This window comes from Mustelus asterias, chromosome 12, assembly GCF_964213995.1.
Source record: "Mustelus asterias chromosome 12, sMusAst1.hap1.1, whole genome shotgun sequence".
Taxonomy (NCBI): domain Eukaryota; kingdom Metazoa; phylum Chordata; class Chondrichthyes; order Carcharhiniformes; family Triakidae; genus Mustelus; species Mustelus asterias.
Genome location: NC_135812.1, coordinates 86,837,722 through 86,858,167, shown reverse-complemented (window position 1 = coordinate 86,858,167; position 20,446 = coordinate 86,837,722). Strand labels below are relative to the sequence as shown.

At 42.2% G+C, this 20,446-nt stretch overlaps 1 protein-coding gene across 1 annotated transcript in view; it reads left to right on the top strand.

The window, feature by feature from the left end:
* Positions 1-20,446, top strand: part of sdk2b (sidekick cell adhesion molecule 2b) — a 939,592-nt gene that overhangs the window by 779,018 nt on the left and 140,128 nt on the right. Inside the window, exons 31-35 of the mRNA XM_078225548.1 lie at positions 535-638; positions 7,622-7,692; positions 7,958-8,093; positions 10,432-10,488; positions 19,478-19,579. Coding sequence (XP_078081674.1) covers positions 535-638; positions 7,622-7,692; positions 7,958-8,093; positions 10,432-10,488; positions 19,478-19,579 — 470 coding nt within the window. The remainder of the gene's footprint in view (positions 1-534; positions 639-7,621; positions 7,693-7,957; positions 8,094-10,431; positions 10,489-19,477; positions 19,580-20,446) is intronic.

Below are 20,446 nucleotides of genomic sequence, written 5' to 3'. Positions count from 1 at the left end.
CAAGCGTGTTATTTCTTGGCTGCTAGTGAAGAGAGACTAAAGATCTCGAAAAGTTAGTTTTCTCAGTTTTTTTTCTGAAGTAAAAATAGAACAGAAATAGAACAGATGTGTGTCAAAATGGGTTATGGTTTGAGAAGGTTTAATACACGGCAATACCCACTAATTTCAAATGAGTTGGAGCCACTGAGAGACCAAACCAGGAGATTACTGGAAACTCCTTTACCTAGATGGCGTGACAATCTGGTGTTAGGATCCACAAGATCTAATTTGCAGATCCTTTTGGAAACATTCTATGTTAAGGAATTAGCAGAAAAAAGTAATATTGATATTTGCTGCCAAATATGACGAGCAAAATTATTTCCTCATTCATCTTTAATAATGCCCGGTTCACAATCTATGAGTCTGTTATAGAGTAAGAAGTCTCACAATACCAGGTCACAGATTTGTTAAAAGTTGCATTTGAGATGCCAACCCCATATTTTAATTTGATATTACTGAACCACAATGATGTCACATCCATAATTACTTCAACAGGTTGAAGCCCTTCACCTCGTACAAGTTCCGTGTGAAAGCAACAAATGACATCGGAGACAGTGAATATAGCGAGGAGTCTGATTCTGTCACAACGTTGCAGGCTGGTGAGTTTCAGGTTAAACCATGAAGTCAGGACTAAGATGAAAAAAAAGTATTTTACATTTTTGGTGATTCTTTTCTGCATTTTTAACAATATATTTCAAATGGGAATTAAGGAAAGGGATGCATTGTGGCTAAATGCTAGTTGAACCTCATTTATTTGATTACGAACAGGAGCCCACTGGTGGATAACAGGAGTTGACAGATAATCATTGTCCCCACATTGTACTGCTGATTGCATTTCTAGGTTGTTTAATGTGCTCATCCCAGTTCTTTTCAACAATACCTCTCTACACTGCTCAGCTCCTGCCTACAAGATCAACTGATGCTAAAAAAGAGATTCACACAATTGGTTGCACACTTATCTCTAACGTGAGCATTTAATCTAGGCTGACACCCAGCAGAGAACAGAGGATGCTACATGGGCATAGGAACAATCCTTTGGATGAGCTATTAAGCTAAGGCCTTGTATACCTATTCAGGTGACTGTTTAAGCTGTAAAGAGAAGATTGTAGGATTGGTATTCTGGAAGGATGAGATAAAATGTGACTTTTTCAACCATGCTAATTAAAGTTAAACAAAATTCAATAAATCTACTGGCTCAGAGTTAGCTACGGATTTGCATTTGACTCCAGGAACTGGACCCATCACAACCAGAGAAGCAACCAACATTGCTCCCTGTAATGTCAGTGACTAGCATCTAATGTTGCGTTCACTATGCTTTCCAATTACAAGCACAGATACTTCTTTCAATTGGAACATAAGGTCACTGTTTTGCAAATTACTTGCACATTATTTGGGACAAGTAACAGCTAGCCCAAGCTAAACCTCTTTTTCATCTCATTGTTTGATTGAGGTCACAATAAACTTATCCGTCACTTGCATGGGCATATTGCCGAGAGTAGTGATGCATTTTCATTGTTCTTTCTTCAATGTGGAAATGTGCAATTCATTAACACTGCCCGTCGTTCTCACCAGTAAAGCTGCCTTTATATTTCAGAACTAGTTGAGGTAGAAGGACTATGGAATATTATGGGTTGGATTCATCAGCATCAATGGCAAAGGAGGAAATCAAACTGTACAAAATCAATCTCATAAAAGCGCAGATCACCATTTTCATTTCTCATCACATACCTTCCCTCATGGCTAAACTTAAGTCCATATAAGCCAGGGATACAATTTTTGTAGACTGCTTGTGTGCACAAATAATGTGCTCAGCCTAGAACATGGCAAAATGTACCATCAGAAGCAAGCATTTATGTTTGACATGGGCAAACTACAATCTCTTGCAGTACTTGCTACATGTCTACAACAAAACTTGTATTTATATAGCTCCCTGAACATTGAGTAGCATCTCAAGGCATTTCCCAGAAACATAATCAGACAGAAATCAACATTAAGCCAAAGAAGTAAATATCAGGAGAGATTAGACTAAAAGCTCGGTCAAACCACTGGGTTTTGAGGAGAGGCTTAAAGGAAGAGAGGGAATTGGTTTGGGAAGGGAATTCTAGAACTTTGGGATGACATCGCTTGACGTGAAGGAGGTGGGGATACACAAGAGACCACACTATAAGAAACACAAAGGGGGCGATTTTACCATTGCGTTGCACCCTTTTTCAGGCGCGATGTGGTAGTAAAGTGGGGCGAATAGCGATTAGCACGATTCGCACCGGTTTTCGTGACCGATGCCATTTAACGAGCGCTGGATTTCTGGCGCAGTCAGCCTCTCGCCCGAAATGGGCGAAAACAAGGTTAAAATATTTAAATTTATTTTAATGATGTTTAACATCTGCTTAGCGAGCCCGGCACTCAAACATCTGGGTTCGCCCCCACCACACCCCCCCCCCCCCCCCCCCCTCTTTATGACCGCGCTGGGAAAGGTTCTCACCGGCGAGGAATAGACATGCTCCCCATAAATGGGGAGCAGTTGACTTGGCCTCGCCGGTGGAACCGGAGGCCATATAGGCATCCCCGGGGATGCCGAGGGCAAAGGGGGTGCCCCTTGGGCAGTGCCAGACAGGCAGTGCCATCCTGGCACCTGGGCAATGCCCACCGGGCACCTGGGCAATGCCCACTGGGCAGTGCTGGGGGCTGGGCTATTGGGGAACTGCCAGCGGGGGGGGGGAACAGCCAGTGGGGTGGGGCCAGTGGGGCGGGGCTAATGGGGGGAGGGTCCCGCTGCCACTCTGCAGCAATTGGTGGTGGAGGGCAGTGGGGCTGCAATTGATGGAGGAGGGAGGGGGTCCACAATCGGTTTGGTGGTGGGGGGAGGTTGGCGGGGCTGTATCTCGGGCTGCGGGCTCCTGCAATTGCGGGGGGAGGGAGCTGCCTCAGGCTGCCTGCACTAGCACCTGACAGCTCTCTCTTTGTCTATCAGACCCCTGCTACTGCTAATATGCATGTGCAGCATCAGAGGCCTGCAGATGCGCATTACCTCCCTCTGCAGGCTTTTGGGCACGTTAAGCCGCACACCCAGGCTTCTGCAGCGAGCAACAGGCTCGCTCAGAATTTTGCAGGCAGAGTGCGGATGATGGGTCCTGAAAACTCGCCCAAAAGACGGATCTGAAACTCTTCCAGTTTCAAGTCTGCCCAGCACTTAGACAAAAAATGGTAAAATCGCCCCCAAGTTTTTGTAAGGTTGGAGGTGGCTACATAAATAGGGAGAATAAGGCAATGAAGGAACTAAAAGGATATGGTTGGAAGAGAAAGAAAATAAATTGTGTCCATCTTTGTTTCCCAGAGTGATCCTAGAATATTGAACAGTTTTGGTTGAGGTGGACAAAATCCAGTGCTGCTTAAAATGTCCTGATCTGAAAACGGGTGGCTAAATGAGTTGTGCGCTTATCACTTTCAATCACCTTGAACATAGGTGCAAAGATAGTGTCCATACTGACAGAAAGATCATGACAGGCAAGAATTAGGGTTGTACTGAGGAGAAGGAATGAAAGATGAAGGAGTGCTGGAGTAGATCAACGACAGAAGTGCTGTGGCAAATGGAGGACCAGAGGCTAGGCAGCTCATGACTTGGGGGAGAATCTTTTCTGGGGATAGCAAAGAACTTTGAATGCAAAGAGAATGAAGAATGTGAGTGATGGAGGATACATGGAAATCGATGGATATAGCATTAAAATGTGATCAAGATGACCAGAATGGAGAGGGCATTTGAGATGGCAAGGTTGAGGAGATGGTCATAAATATGGGCAGCAGTGTTTGTATGAAGTAGCAGATTAAGGGAGGACATCAAGGCATTGAAATCAAGAGAGAAGGCAAGATAAGTTGAGGTGGGATGATGGAGTGTAACGGATCTAATACTAAATTTGGAGATGCACATTGGTCACTCTGTATAACATTATGAGGTATAATATCTGAGTCTAAGTTTTCCAATCAGGTGCGCATGCACAGGTTACTATGGGTAGTACATCCTGTTGCAGAGCAGTTGATGCATTTTCCACATTTGCTTTTTGGCAGCAGGTTAGAATTTTAGAATAATGCAAACACAGAAAATGTTGGAAAATCTCAGCAGGTCGGGCAGCATCTACGGAGAGAGAACAGAGCTCATGTTTCGAGTCTGGATGACTCTTCTTCAGAGCTGAAAGGAAATATGGCTGTGAAAGCAAGTTTTGGTAAACACCTTGTCAAACACCAGGAGGGATCAGGAGGGAGAGCTCTGATGAAGACACTGATGTTCTCTCTCAATAGGTGCTTTCCGACCTGCTGAGATTTTCCAGCATTTTCTATTTTTGTTTCATCTGCATTAGTTTACTTTTATCTTAGCATTTTAGAAAATTCGGTTGCTTAGCAAACTGTGAAATCTCCTGTCATTGTCCCATCCACACGTGTTATTTAAACATAAAAAAATAGGAGCAGGAGCAGGCCATTCTGTCCTTTGAGCCTGCTCCACCATTGATAATTATCATGGCTGATCATCCAACTCAATAGCCTGACCTTGTCTTTGCCCCATATTCTTTTGGACCTTTTGTCCCAAGAGCTATATCTAACTCTTTCTTGAAACCATACAATGTTTTGCTCTCAACTGATTTATGTGGTCACGCATTCCACAGGCTTACCACTCGCTGGGTGAACAAATTTCTCCTCATCTCAGTCCTAAAATGTTTATCCCATATCCTTAGACTATGACCCCTGGTTCTGGACACTCCCACCATTGGTAACACCTTCCCGAGATGCAAAACATGCTGAAGCGTTTTTGGTACCAGTTTATCAAATTTCACATTTTATTTTTCTTCATCCCCCAACTCTGTAAGGAAAGTGCTTCACAACAATGATCCAAGGACAAGTCAGAGCTCTGTTTTTATGGTAACTGAGTAACTGAACAGTTAACATTTCAGTAGGAACTGAGTAAAATCAGATGTTTGAAAGAAGCACATAGTTTTTTGGCTATGAAGCATGTTATCAGTAAAAATATTTATTTTAAAAATGTATTTTTTTTAATGAATTTTTGTGAACTTGTGGCATAAATAATTAGATGCAATTTAAGAAGATATTGTTGTTTACTATTTCACTTCAAATTTGGGTAATTATAGAGGGGTGAAAAGTTAATAGTACTTCAAATTGAAATATTAATGTGCTTTTGGCAAGTATGCAGGAAACATTGCAGAGCATGGCCATGTAAAATGTGAGAAAATGTATAATCTGGCCAACAAATGAATTTAGCAAGAATTTAAATATGTAAGATTTGATGCAAGATTGAGAGAAACGTCAACATAAAATATTTTCAAAGCTTCACCCACATTTCAAATGTTCAATTATCATTATGTATTTTGGACAAATGACAATCTTCTCCACTTCCTTTGTATGAATCCTTTTTCCACCAGAATATTAATTGTTCATGGAGTCGACAAAGTCACAATTTGCTTTATTTAGCAGACATTGTTGCATATGCCTTTCTTGTAACAGAACAGTGTTGAATTAATCTGCTTTTGTCCTGGTGCCTTTCCTTGCACCCATCTTGATGGAAGCCAGAAAGTAGATTAGCTGCCTACTCTGTCAGTCAAAGAAGAGTGTACGACAATGAAAAATCTAAAGAGGATGAGGAAAAAGACCGTGTGATGAGAAATAAGAAATATGGAACCTAAGCATGGAAAATTCCTTGTGAATTCTTCACTGAAGCGTTTTGCAGCTTAATGCATGTTCACTGTTTATTTCAGATATTTTTAATATTGTTACCATCTTCATAGCAACTGACGACTTTCAAAAAGAAATTCAAGCTGCCAGCGAATGGCTGACTAGATCACATGACAAGATTTCAAGCTTTAAGACTCTTATTGTAACACAAACCAAAAGCAACATTGACTAAACATTTCCATTGGTGATTTAAACTCTAAACTACAGAAAAGATCCACCATTTAACATTTAAAATGATTGAAATATTTCTGTACGGATATACTTTTTTTCTGTCTGTTACCATTCTTCATGGACCAGTCCAAGTTGGATTCTTAGCTCCTTTTCTAGCTGGATACCTTCTTCTCCCTGAACTGGTTTTCAGTGTGAGCTATCTTGCAGATCACTCCCTCTAGCCAAAGAAAGATGTATCTTCCAGCTTTATTTAAATTGTTATGATCTTGGGCACTTCAATGTGAATGCAAGTTCCCATGCACTAATGGGGCAGAATTCTCCCACCTGAGACAAAGTCCTGTGGTGGTGTGGAGACAGGAGTGTTTCTCGCTGCGGAGGCCAATGGAAACCATGCCATACTTCCAACCTTTATCTCATTAATTATGTATCCTTGGGTTTAGCACTGTATTCCGTCGCAGGGTGGGTTTGAGTGCACACGTTCTGCCGTCATATCTGGGTGCCATATTTAAAAGGCGCCCAGCATCACTGGCACACCTTTGAAGAAAGAAGATGGACCTCCTGAAAAAAGAGGACAGATCTTCAGGAACACACAGAGGCTGGAAGATCGACGTCCTTGATGACACTGAAGTGGAAGATAGACCTAATAGATGCTTCCCACCCGCCACCCATTGCTGTGGTGTTCCAGGAGGCAACACCAGGCATTTTTCAAGTAAATCCCGGCATTTGCAAGACACATTGTTCCAGACATGTTGTGAACTGGCATGTTTTCCCACTGGCACCGTAGAGAATCAGGTGTGATGGGAAGGTTCTGGTCGAGCCTTCACCTGCATTCCATTAGCAGGATGCAAATCAATTTCACGCTGCCCACCAGTGTGTTTCCCAATCTGTCATGGCAGATACCAGCGGATGATCCCATGAGAACTTCACGCTGGTATAAAACTAATTTATGGGCTTCCTGGTCCCCCAACCCAAAATTGAACACACTATTGAGGGTATGGGAGAATTCTGCTCTTTGTGTGGTGTACTATAGAGATTTGCTCTCTCTCTCTCGGATTCTAGCAGACTGACCTTCTCTGAGGCTCAGTGACACTTTTTGGAATACCTGTGACTCGACCCTACAATGGGTTCCTATGGACTCTTCGCCTCTCACAGTCCTTGGGCTGGATTCTCCAGCCTCATGAGATGGGCTGTGGGAACCCCAATACCCTACAGTATGGGGTGTTGGCCAAAAATCGGGATTCCCGACCAGTGTCAAGGCAATCGGGATTGACCAGACCCGCCCGACTGGCCCCAATTGAGTTCCCGCCCATAGCAGAGGATCCAGGGGAGCACCACCAACCCTTCAGAAAAGAGTGGCACCTCCCCCCAACACTCAAATCATGGGTCACAACCCCCCCCCCCGCCCCCCCAGTTACACATCATGCAAGCATGAGGGTGGCATGACCCGACCCCCATTTCAGAACCCTCCCCCCTCAAACCCCCCCAGTCAAGCCCCCTCCCCATCAAACCCCCCCCCCCACAAATCTTACAATTTTCACCTGAAGGAGATGTGTGTGATGAAAAATCTGAAAGCTATAACACAAGCATCACGTGCAATGTTTCTTCATAAGTCTGATTGTTAACACAATAATGCTGCCTTAAGCTTTAAACAAAAGCTTCACTTTTTGTATCGTAGCACCAGATGAGGCACCTGAAATTCTTTCCGTGACACCACACACCACAACCTCAGTAATGATTCGATGGCAGGTGAGTTAAAGATATTTCTGTAAAGCTGTACGTTTAATTTTTCTAATCTATAATTCTATCATTCTATCAACCTAGCCTTAAAATTCCAGTGATTTCGTGTGAAGTTAAGGCCATGGCATGCTTCTTTGTGAAATTATTGGAGAATTATATTTAAACTATGCTTCGGTGTACCAAAATGGAATCACGTGAAATAGGACTTATTGGCAGATTGCCTTCCAATCTTTGCAAAAAAATTGCTCGCTGATTCTATTTCTTTTCCCCAAAGCCACCCACAGAAGAGAAGATTAATGGAATCCTTTTAGGGTACCGGATTCGCTACCGAGAATTAATTTATGAGAGTTACAGAAGCTTTACCCTTCGCAGTGTGAGCAATCCCAATGCTAAATGGTCTGAACTCACACGTAAGTCCATTTTGTCCTCTCAATGTTTCACCAGTGTACAGGTCGCCTGTTTTTGTCTCTATACAGTACACTGTTGTTTTATTAGTTTGCATGAATTTAGCCTGGCATTTGCAGTTGTAATTCTCCTCCAAAAGCATGTACTGTTTGTTCCAGTTTAAAAAAAAGTTCCTTCCAGTAGAATTGGTGCCACAGCATGTTGCAATTTTGTCCTTTTATTCTGAGGCATACATTTGATTTCAACTAGGACAGAGGTGACTAAAGGTTTCTCCTCCCACATCGTTGTCTTAGACCATAAATTAAGTGAATTTACAGAGTCTTTAAGTAAATAAGTGATTTTGTCAGATGATATTCTTTGGTACAGGAAACGCAGTCCTCGTTTATCATCCCAGTCCCCCAGAATATCTAAACTGAGCTTTAACATGCTTGTGATTGTTGGATCTGAATCATATCAGCCACAGGAAGTAATGAAGAAAACTGGGATTAACATATCGCATGGATAGACATTTCTAATTCTTTTTAAATTAAAAGCATTTTTGTTATTCTGAAATCTCAAAAGAAGTAATTTAAGAGCTGAGTTTACATTTGGAGTAAACTTTTTTTAAACCATTCTGTTTAAAGCAGAAGCCTTATGAACATGAATCAAGTGAACCAGGCCAGAGATAGAATGCTGGTTTCGTTATGAACTAGTCACCCTGGAATATTGATTTGGAAATATGAGTTCAAATCCCACCATAACAACTAGGAAATTTAAATTCAATTAATTAAAATAAAATCTGGAATATGGCTTGTATCAGTAATGGTAACCATATAACTACTGGACTGTTGGAAAAATCCCTTTGGTTTACTATGTCCTTTAGGGAAAGAAATCTTACTCAATCTGCCCACTATAACCCCAGACCCCAGCAGCTTCAGCTGCTACTCAAAAAGGTGACCGATCACCACCTTGTCAAGGGCTATAAAACCTGGCATTCTCAGCAATGCCCACGTCCTGTGAATGAATTAAAAAACTCATAAAGCTACATGACTTGGCACTAAATTTGTATTTTCACACACCATATAACAGTACAGCTGAGCTGAAGGCACATTGCTGAAAAAGTGTGAAAGGATGTTGAAAGAATGTTTCCCTTTGTGGGAGAGACAAGAACTAGGGGAACACAGTTTAAAAATATGGGAGCTCCCATATCAGAAGGTTGCACATCTGTGGAATTCTCTTCCATAGAGAGCAGTGGAGGCAGGGTAGTTGATATTTTTAATGCTGAGTTGGATAGATTCTTGATTGAAAAGGGAGTCAAAGAGTTTAGTGGGTATGAAGGAAGTCGAATTAAGGCTACAATCAGTTCAGACATGATCTTATTGAGTGGCGGAGAAAGCTCAAGAGGCCAAATGAATTACTCATGCCCCTAATTTGTATGTTCCTATGTAAGTATCACTGTAGCATCAACCCATGAAGGTAAGTGGGAAAATGTGTCTTTTCCCAGCAGTAAAAGTTCTCTTCGGCCAAAAACACTTCCAAAATTTTGTTGTGCAATAATAAGATTGTGATATGTTATTTATATATCTTTATGCACAAAGTTGCCACACTCAATTGTTCTGATGACTCTCGCATGCCACAATCTAGGTGAGCAAACTGTAAAATCTTTGGATATCTGTGTAATAATTTCATGTTTGAGATATCTATTGTTCTATAATATAATCAAATCAATATACATTAATGCAAAATAGGAAAAAAAATGAACATTACAATTTGGTTCCTCCTTTGTTTTATGTAGCTAGATTTTAGTATAAAATCTGCAGATTAGTATTTAATTACATTTAGCTGCACAACATGTTTTTCTGTGATCATTGAAATCTTCCCAACTACTTATCTGTCTCCTGTAACACATGACTTAAACTGTTACAGATACAAACAGAGGATGTGGAACAGCCTCACAGGCCTCTCAGAACACACTAATGTAGAATTGCGCAGTATCACCTCATGAAACCCACTGCACACAGCATCTAATACAGGCTTTATATCCAACAAAGTAATGATGATAGAATAAACAGAAAATTGTATTGGTGATGTGTCTTATTGCCACTGTAGAGCACAATACATCCTGCTGTTTTATGTCACGTTGTACTTGTTGCTTTCAGTTTGTCGCCTGTGTTTTTTCAAACATTGTCTAAGCTTTGTTTTAATAACCCTGCATAAATTCACAGTAACCAGCACAAAGCTATTAACGTATTGTTCAATTATGCATTCTGCTGCTTAAATGGAAGTTATTTGATTGATGTTGTTATTCACTAATATTCACTGTTCATTGCAACCTGTCTCTACACGCTATTACACATCCTGTAGCCGTGTATAATGTTCGGAACCTGAGTGACTCCACACTAGCACAATATGAGCTGGACAGTAAGTCAACTTTCTTATTCTTTTCTTTATAATTAATTATTTAACCCCATTTTCCTCCTTTTTCTCTCCTTTCCAGAAGACAATAGCTCAAGCAGTGATACAGTTCCATGAGTGCTTGCCATCTTTTAGTATCTCATTTAAATAAGTATTCTTCAAGCCTGAGTCCAGGCAGGGATAGAGGACATTTGGTTTTGCTCCATCAAAGTCAACTAAGCGCACTAGATCATTGGGAGAGTCACAAACCCTAACCGATAACCTTCTTCCATAATCATAAGAAATATGAATACATTTAGTCACTCCCACTAACAACTGAGGTGGACCAGCTCAGCATAAAGCTGGTGCTAATCTAGGACTTTCCTGATCTGTATGTATGGCTTATTTTCATTCTGTGCAGCGTATCTACCCACAGAACCGCAAGGAGCTCCTTTATGAAGGAGCTGGTTGGGTTTGCCTGGTTAGTTTGGACAGCAAACTGTTCAATCAAAATTATTTTGTTTTTTATTGCTGACCTTCAATACCAGTAACTCACCATAAGGTATTTTAGAAGAAGAAGGCATAAGGATAGAGCATTTTGGGGCACGAATGCACAATTTAAAGTTATGATGAGATTTTGGTTCACACTTAAAGTTCCTCACACCACTAAATTCAGTTCTCAATCTTTCAAAACACAGTAGAACAGTGATAAACAAGTAGCACCTTCCATAATCACTGGATATTCCAAAGCACTTTACAGCCAATGAAGTACTTTTGGAGTGTGAAAATGTAAGAAATGCAGCAAGCAATCTTATGCATTTCAAAACTCTGACAAACAGTAAGGTGATAATGACTAGACAAGTTGTTTTTGTGGTGTGAGTTGTAAAATATATATTGTCCAGGACACCAGGAAGAATTTCTGTGTTCTTCTTTCAGTAGTGCCTTGAGATCATTTAGATCTATCGGAGAGGGCCAGAATTCTCCGACCTCGCCCGCGGCAGGGATTCTCTGGTCCCGTTGCTGCGAATGGAGATTTGGCTGAGTGCCAAATTCTCCATTCTCACTGGCAGTGGTGGCAGGGTAAACAAGATCGGAGAATCCTGGCCAAGGTCTTAATTTAACATACCATCTGAATGACAGCACTCCTGACCATTCTGCACGAGAGTGTGTCAGCCCAGATTGTTGTCCTGAAGTCCAAGGTTGGGGCTGAACCCACAACGATCTGACTCGGAGGCAAGAGTGTTCAATAGCACATCAATCAACATCTGTGGGGAGACAAGTTAATGTTTGAGGTGTGTACCCTTCTCGCAAAATGAAACTATGGATGGAATTCTCCCAAAAAATTTCTAAGTGTCATAATCGCGAGAAAATAGAAGTGATCTGCACCGGCCTCTCAGTTGCACAATGCACCACCAATGGAGAGTTGAGAGTGGGGTGGGGATGCTCTAAACATGCTGGTAAGCCTGGCTTCAGAGTGCTCAAGTGCCCCTATCTCACAGGGCAACGGGAGTCTCCTCCCTCCCTCCTAGGACAATGGGAACCCCAGCCCCCCTCCCCCATCAACAATGGCATGTTCCCCCACCGCCTTCCCAATATGGGTTGCTGGCATCGGGGCCCTCCCGATTGGTCTCCCTGCCTGACCTCTGATATGCCCACCCCCCTGCCTGAGGCCTGACATTGCCCCCATCATGATTCGCGACATGATCTATTCCTGCACCATCCCCCCCATACATAGGCCCCCCCCGATCCCCATCATTGCCATCCTGCATAGAACCCCCCATCATAGCCCCCACTCAAGCTTCACCCCCTTGGCACTTCCCCTGGCACGCTGGTTGTGCCCGACTGGCACACTGGCAGTGCCTGACTGGCACTGCCATATGTCCGGTAGTCCGTGCCAGGTGCCCCCACCAGATGGGTTCTGTCCGATTGGCACTGGCTGACCATGCCCCAGACCATCCGGGGCTTGCATGGCCTCCAGGTCCCCAGGCGTGACCATCACGCCAGGTCTCTGCTGGCAGAGACGTGTACTTATTCTCGCCGTTATCACGCCATGCCCGAAGACTGGAGACTTCCTTATGCTGGGATTTGAATGGGCTCTGCATATTTAAATGTTACTTTAAATATGCTAATCAGCCTTGTGATCCAGTTCATGCCATTGGAAAACATCTGGGAGACTCACAAACTGATTGGCACCGGGCGCGAAACAGGTTTTTAGGCCCACACGCTGTTCTCCGGGACCGGTCGGATCTGCACCAAGCAGGACACGGTTGGAGAATCACCCCCCCATATTGCAAGATCGGTTGGTTGACTATAAGTTGGGCTGAGCAGTGCTATTGTCAAACTGTATTTGTATTTTATTTGGTCGCCATTTTCATGCACATCCAATTGGCATGGAAAAAGTTGAACAGATTCAGGTTGTCTTTATGAACAAATCATCTGCCTTCATGTCTTTTCAGCTAGCAATTCATGACCCAAAAGCAAGTGGATAACTTGCTCCTTGGAAGAATTTTATCAAATAGTTGCTTGAACCTTTATTAAAAAATCTGGAGAATATTGTATATTCACATGTAGAAACAAAATCACTTAAAATAACAGATCACATTGCAGTATACTATTCTTTAAATGATGAATTCTTCACCACACAATGTGGGAACGCCAGGATTGGCTTTGACCATTAGGTGATGCTCACTACTTGATCTTTCACTGTTTAATTGCCTCTCAGTTCTATCTCTGACTAGAAGCAAGGTGCCTTGTCAGTGAGTGGGAGGAAAATTGAGATTAATTTCTGCTCGAGTTTCATCTAGTTTTGCCTTGTCTTGCATTTCAGAAGCTTCTGGAAATAAAGCATATTGTTCAGAGGCCCTGGAGATATCATTAGTGATGGATACAAGAATTAAGAAAGTTAAGAAACTTGTCCTCGTTTGAAAAATTAAAATTGCTTGCAAGAGCAGAAGGAAAAAGTTTTGCACATCAAATCCAAACCATATTTTAACTCCCTGCTGATCTGATCTACTTATTCATCATAATGCATAAAACATTGTGATGCTTCGCAGGCTATAATGTAAAACATGGATGAATCATGATTAATTGCTGCATATTAAATGTTAACATATTTGTCCTCCTGGTTGAAGTCCGACTGCATGCTAATGTATGCTTCCATAGGTTCTGCCAGAACCACGCAGCTCCTGACTTCATTGCAGCCTTAGTTCAAACATGGATATTAAAGCTGAATTGAAGAGGTGAGGTGAGAGTGATTGCCCTTGACATCAAGGCAGCATTTTATCAAGTGTGGCATCAAGGAGCCCCAGCAAAATTTAAATCTATGGGAATCAGGGGGAAAGCACTCTGCTGGCTGGAGTCATGCAGCACAAAGGAAGATGGTTGTGGTTGTTGGAGGCCAACCATGTCAGCCCCAGGACATTGCGACATGAATTGCCCAAGGTTGTGTCCAGGGCCCAACCACCTTGAGCTGCTTCTTCAATGAAGTTTCCCCTAATGTCAGAAATGGGGATGTTTACTAATGATTGCACAGTATGCTGTATCATTCAGGCTCCTCAGGCACTGAAGTAGTCTATGTCGTTTCTGTGGCCACAGACATGAATCCAGGATAGTGCATTGCCTTCCTGGTGCCAGGGTCAAGAATGTCACTGAGTGGCTGCAGATACCCTGAAGTGGGAGAGTGCAGATATGGTCCACGTGACATTGGTAGAAAGAGGGACGTGATTCTGCAGTCAGAATTTAGGGAGCTAGATAAAAAATTAGGAAGCAGAACATCACATCTAAAACTAAGCTAAGAACTCAATTAACAAGCCTTTACTTGAATTGTTGAACAATTTTGGAAAAAGTATTGGAATTGTAACCATATGTCCTGAGAATAATTGGGAATGTGGAAAGTATAGATCATCACTGAATATGGAAGCAATTTGTACAGATAGAATCACACGAAAGATGATGGGAGGAGGGTTGTTGCTTTATATGCATGGAATAATCTGGATGTTAAGGAAGTTGAAACCAATCTAAGGGAGAAGGGAAAACCATGAAGTAGCAGTTAAACACAGGCTGATGTTTTGGTTAACCATTTAGAAATGATTTTCAACTGCTAGCTATTTAATGCCTTAAAACGCTCATTCAAGACCCATCTGCCCTTCCGTGCACATCTGAAGTATTTGAGAACATGGCAAGGGCTTCAGACATCTCGGGTCCATGCAGGAGAAAGAACACCTCCGTGAGCACGCTGCTTCCTTTTTAGAAAAGGAGGCAGACTTAAAGGGAATTCAAGACCAAGTGGGCAATGGTAATAACCTGTTGACATGCGTGCCAGGGAGATGTGAATCATTCATACAGACACATTTCTCTCAACCCTCCCTTAAAACATTTATTGCAAGGGGCTTTTCTTGTGAGTTGTTACACATATTGAATGAAGTAATGGGCTCACAAGCAGGAGTCATGGCACTTCTCATCTGCTCAAGGGTGCAAACAGCTTTTGGAAACAGATGTTTACACATTTCATGCTACCAGTATCTGCTACTTCAACAAGAACTCCAAAGACTCATCATCTGCATGAAGTTGACCATTGCTGGATTCTTCCTGAGTCTTTTGCCGGGGAAAGGCTGCAACTGTCATTTCCCTTCATTAGTAGTTGACTATTCTCACCAGTTGGTGCCACCCTTTCTAACTGCACGCCAATGCGCACTGACATGAGAGTATCTGCATTGGTGGAGGTTGCACATAATGATGTGACTTGTCTCCTCAGATGGTGGCTTCTTCTCTGTGATCTCATGACGTTGCACTGCCATCACCGGTAGCTCATTTGCTACTTTGACTTGTGGGAGAAACCAGAGTGATGTTTTGGGTGTTTACCACCAACTCCTGGTGCCTGGAGCTCGCTGAGTTCATCAGTGGGCACAGGTGCACCATAGTTAGTGTTTATCAGAAGTTGCTTGCTAATTAGGGGGTCCCTACCCACCTCACCATCAGTGACAGGCTACCCTGCTGAGAACCCTCTGAGCTCAATTGCCTTCTCCTCCTTCAGCACCGTACAGCAAACCATGGCAGTCTATTTCCACTTCTTCTCGACTCCCCTAGCAATATAAGCTCACTTCTGAAAACTCAGACATTCACAGTGTCGCTCATCTCTCATAGCCTAGTTGTGCTCATTATTCTGTGCCCATTTCAGTGTTCAGTCTGTGCCACTGGGTGGCTTCTTTGAAGCCACTATGTGTTTTGCTTTAAACACTGGTGCTTAGTCACAACTGGTGCCTAGATTGGCAACCTCTTCTCATATTTCATTGCTGTCTCTTGTTACATGCGGGGCTGTGAGCTTGATATAACGAGGTCTGCCCACCTTGCCAAAGCTCACCACAATTTTTTTTTAAATTTTTTACTCCATTCTTAAAGTTACAAAGCCAATGTTCAGAATGGACCGGGCAAACCCAAATCTATTCCTTGCTTCCTCCAAAAACCAAATTCATGATCCAATTGAATCCAATTCATGGTCCCCACAAGCGAGATAAAGAAGATCCAAGCTGACAAGATAAGGCATTGCATCCCATCTTGGGCTTGATCTGAGGCTTGATCTTATCCAAAATTGAATCACTTGCGGCATTGTGACCATGTTCTTGTGATCACCCCAAGTATGATGACTTCCTCTGTGACTTCCAAACATGCTTTCTTGGTGAGGCCTACTGACCTCCCATTGACTGGGAAGAGCACCTTTCTCTGTGCCCATGCTACCTGGAGAGGCACCACTGGGGGGCGGGGGGGGGGGCACCATTAAACGTGGGAGCCACCTTTGCTCCAACTGAAGCCATTCCTAGAAAGCAGCCCACGTTTAGCTTCTCTTCCAGTTGTCTCTATGTGTGATGCCTTTGATCCAAGTGCTACCATCCCCTTAAATATGGTGCCTGCATTTCAACTGCTGTGTCTTCCTCCTATCAGCCACCCATTATTGGCTAGCTCCATGATTAATTGGACAGTCACTAAAAGTGCAGCCATGCAACCTGATTAGCACTTCAGTATCAGGACTTACTTTCAGTAAAATTCAACCCAATGAGTCATGGACCCAGTAGGGGTCCTCATATCCAGATGTGGTTCTTTAGCAGTCAGAAAGATATCAACAAGTATTGAAGCTGTGGGTGCCTAATTGGATAATGTGATCAAATCTGAGATCATCTGCCAGTCAGTGCCAACAAGGACCAGGAAATAAGTGCATAATTTCAAGACAAGAGAACTCAAAGGACTGACGAGAGGATTGAAATAAATTCAATTAAGGCAACTGTCATGGGCAGATATAATTTTCTTAAAGATGTAGCAGTAAATTAAATGTAATAAGCAGAAAAAAATAGTGTAAACTAAGCGAGCAATCTCCAAAATGGATGGATCGGAAAATCAACACAAAGATACCAAAATAAAATATACTGCATGGAACATTGAGAGAAGATGTACAGGATGAACCTTGGAAGGAACAGAAACATATTAAACCAAAACAGAAAACGCTGGAAAATCTCAGCAGGTCTGACAGCATCTGTGGAGAGAGAACAGAACTAACATTTGGAGTCTGGATAACTCTTCATAAAAAAATATTAAAATGGGTTGCAGGAAGGATACTGGAGAGAAATATAGGAAGGGACATTAAACATAATAATAAGCCCCTTTCTCCGCATTACAATACTAAAATGGTTGGAAGAAGTTAGTTTTTAAAAAAGGTTAAAACAGTGGAATAATTGCCATTGAAGGCAAAGTAATTGAATTATTTGCTGATTTATTTTCTAGATGTGTTCGCCAGGGTTGAAAATATTGCTTTGCGACCCAAATATTGTGCTATAACAGATACCAAATAATATTTTGAAGTATGTAAGAAAGTGTTTGATAAAGTAAAGAAAGGAAGACTTACATTTATCCAGTGGCTTATTAACTCACTTAAATGTGCCAAAATGCTTTAGGAACTTAATTACTTTTTGCCACGACTTGTTTTATTGGTAATACAGCAGCCAGTTGCTGCACAGCAAGTTTCTATAAATAGCAGGGTGAATGACTGGTTTGTTCCTTCTCATGCTGTTGCTAAAGGAAGCATTCTGGGTCAGTATATCGACAGAATTCCTTTTTCCTCTCTGAACAGTATTAGCAGATCTTCCACATTTGTAATCTCATCCAAAACATAGCACCAAGGTGTCAAACAAGGCTGTATGAAACCTTTCTGATTTAAAGGTCAGAGTGTTACCAACTGAAGCAAACAGTTTGCTGATAAGTTAAAGGATCCTCATCACAAGGTACCAAATAATTTGAGATGCTTGAAGGAGACTAGGGCAATAATTTTCACAGAACTGGGTACGACTACTGCAGGATTGAAAGTCAGCGAACATAGTGCCTTTGTTTAAAACGGAGGATAGATCTGTTGCAGATTACATCAATGCTCAGAAAATAAAGTTATACTAAAGATTAGATTGGAAGAGTATCTGTGCGTCTTCATAGTAACAGTCAGGCTCAGATTTTCGTCCCTGGGTCAAGTTCACCAAGTTAGGAGATTTCCCGACTTGGTGAATCCAACCTTTAAAAAATGTCCACCAGGAGGTAGGGGGCAAGTAGCCTGAAACAGGAGTGTCAGGGTAAGTGTAAGCACAGAATGAATCTCGGAGGCTGCCGGGTGCAGAGGTAGGCTAGATGCAAGGTCTGCCTCTGTGCCATGGCATTGAGTTTAAATAAGCATAAATAATAATAAAACCAAACACATCCCTCCAGCCCTCATTCTCCCACACATTCCCTATGCCCCATCTATGTCAACCTATGCCAACCCATGTGTCCACCAACACCTCTCATGGCCCCCTCATCCCATGCCAACATGGTGACCCTCTACCTGCCCTCATACCTCCATACGAACATAGTACCACCTCCTGTCAAACAATGCCCCCCCTTTGTCCTTACCTCCTCCATGCTAACTCATCTGGTATCTTTGGGCAGTTTCTTGATAGCTTTGACAGGTTTGACACCTCCTGGATAGCTTTGACAAATTTTACAGCTGGTCAGCTCCTTATCATTTTATTGACAACTGGACAATTCCTGGACATTTCCTTGAAGGCTGAGCGACTCCATAAAATGTCCTTAACTGTTGGACATTTCCTTGACAGCTGGACACCTCTTTTACAGCTTCACAGTTTCAATTAGTTTATGCATTAAAATTGCATAATCATGTTCACTTTTAACAAACCCATAGATTGCCTTAACTCTCCCAAAAGCTGCCTTACTTCACCCATAGGTATCCTGGAACCCTATCCAAAAGTATACCTCACCTCTCCAAAAAGGTACCTGGTTATCCAAAAGAATCTACCAAACTTAGACCTCCTCTTACCTGTTCCAATCTGCACACTCTGGATTCCACATTCCTGTTTTTCCAAAATCCTATTTCAATGGAGGCAGCTGCCTTCACGAATTGCACATGCACAAACCCTGGCCTGACTCCAGTCCCGCCGCTGTGAAGATGGGAAATGCTGGGTTCAGGTGTAGGGCTTTGGATTTTTGGACATTTCCGGGGTTTTTGGAATGATGGAGAGGTTTTCTGTTATGGCGGAAATCTGGGCCTGATTTAGAAGGAAAAATCTTGCTTGCAAACCAAACCTCAGCTTCGACTATACAGTTTATTAGTATTTCCAAAGGTCTTTGTTTAAAATCCCACAGGGATTACCAGTTAACTTTAATCATAAGAAACCTTGGCAGAAAAGTGCTTGATTAGGAATCAGGTTTAAAAAGAAGCATAAAGTAATTATGAGATGCATACCGCCAGAGTGATGAGGGTTTGGGGGAGACCCCAACAGACAATGCCTAGACTTGGATTCAGAAACAGCTTGTTAGCTAATTGGCATCACTAGTGCATTTAATCAGCAGTGTATAGTTTCCTTTGTCAAATTTTAATCAGGAAAGTTGCAGGGTATAATTTTTGATTAGAATATTTGAGAATTAAAAATATACTTGACATCTCATCACTTATGCCAGTTTTAATGATGTTCTCCCTGAAATTGCACAGATCTGAGCAAGCATAGGCGCTATGAAATCAGGATGAGCATCTACAATGCAGTGGGGGAGGGACCGACGAGCCCACCTCAAGAAGTATTCGTCGGTGAAGCAGGTAGGTCCAATAGCATTAATGTGTGCGTGTGTGTGTGTGTGGGGTGGGGGGCAGAAAAACTTATTTTGGAAACACAGTAGTGCTCTGCATCAAACTCTCTTTCATATCTGGGTATAAGCCTCATTTAGCCTAAATAGTTGGCAGAAAAATCTCAATGTTTTAATATTTTGACTCCTGATAAACAGACATAATAACCTCCAGCTGCCACGTTTCTAATTCGCAGCAAAATCTTATTGCATGAAAACTGAAAACATTTGAAATAACAGTACAGACTGACCATGATTTAACTGTTGCCTCAGAACCACTTTGAGCAATATGTAACATTCCAGCATTATCTCACGCACAATCACACAGTGCAGCAGAGACCCTTCGGCCCATCGAGTCTGCGTTGTGTTTTGAGATAAACACAAGTTTTAAGCGATAAGAGTCAGATTTAACAACTGATTTCACCTTTTCACCCAGGTTCCAGAACTCCTGTAGAGGATGTCACACTGAAATGGATCTCTAATTACCTTATGTTGCTGTGCAAAAGCCCACTAAAAGACTGTGGGAAGCAATGAGCATAATGAATAGTGTGTGCTGCTCGCTCACTGCTGAACACAAAATCTGAGCCATAATACCTATTGCTGGGCTGTGCGCTGCCTAAAGAACAAAATAAAAAGTACATGGATGCAGTGTCCCCAATCCATACACTTGTGATTATATATTTGAATGTTGCAGGTTGTTGATCAATTTAATTTTACTGTTTTTATTGCCACGTGAATTTAATTAATGAAGACTGCTCCATCAATGATTCTTATTGAAGAATAACACGATTTACCCAGTCCAATGTTAAGTACATTTTCCCCAATAGTGAGCATGTACGAT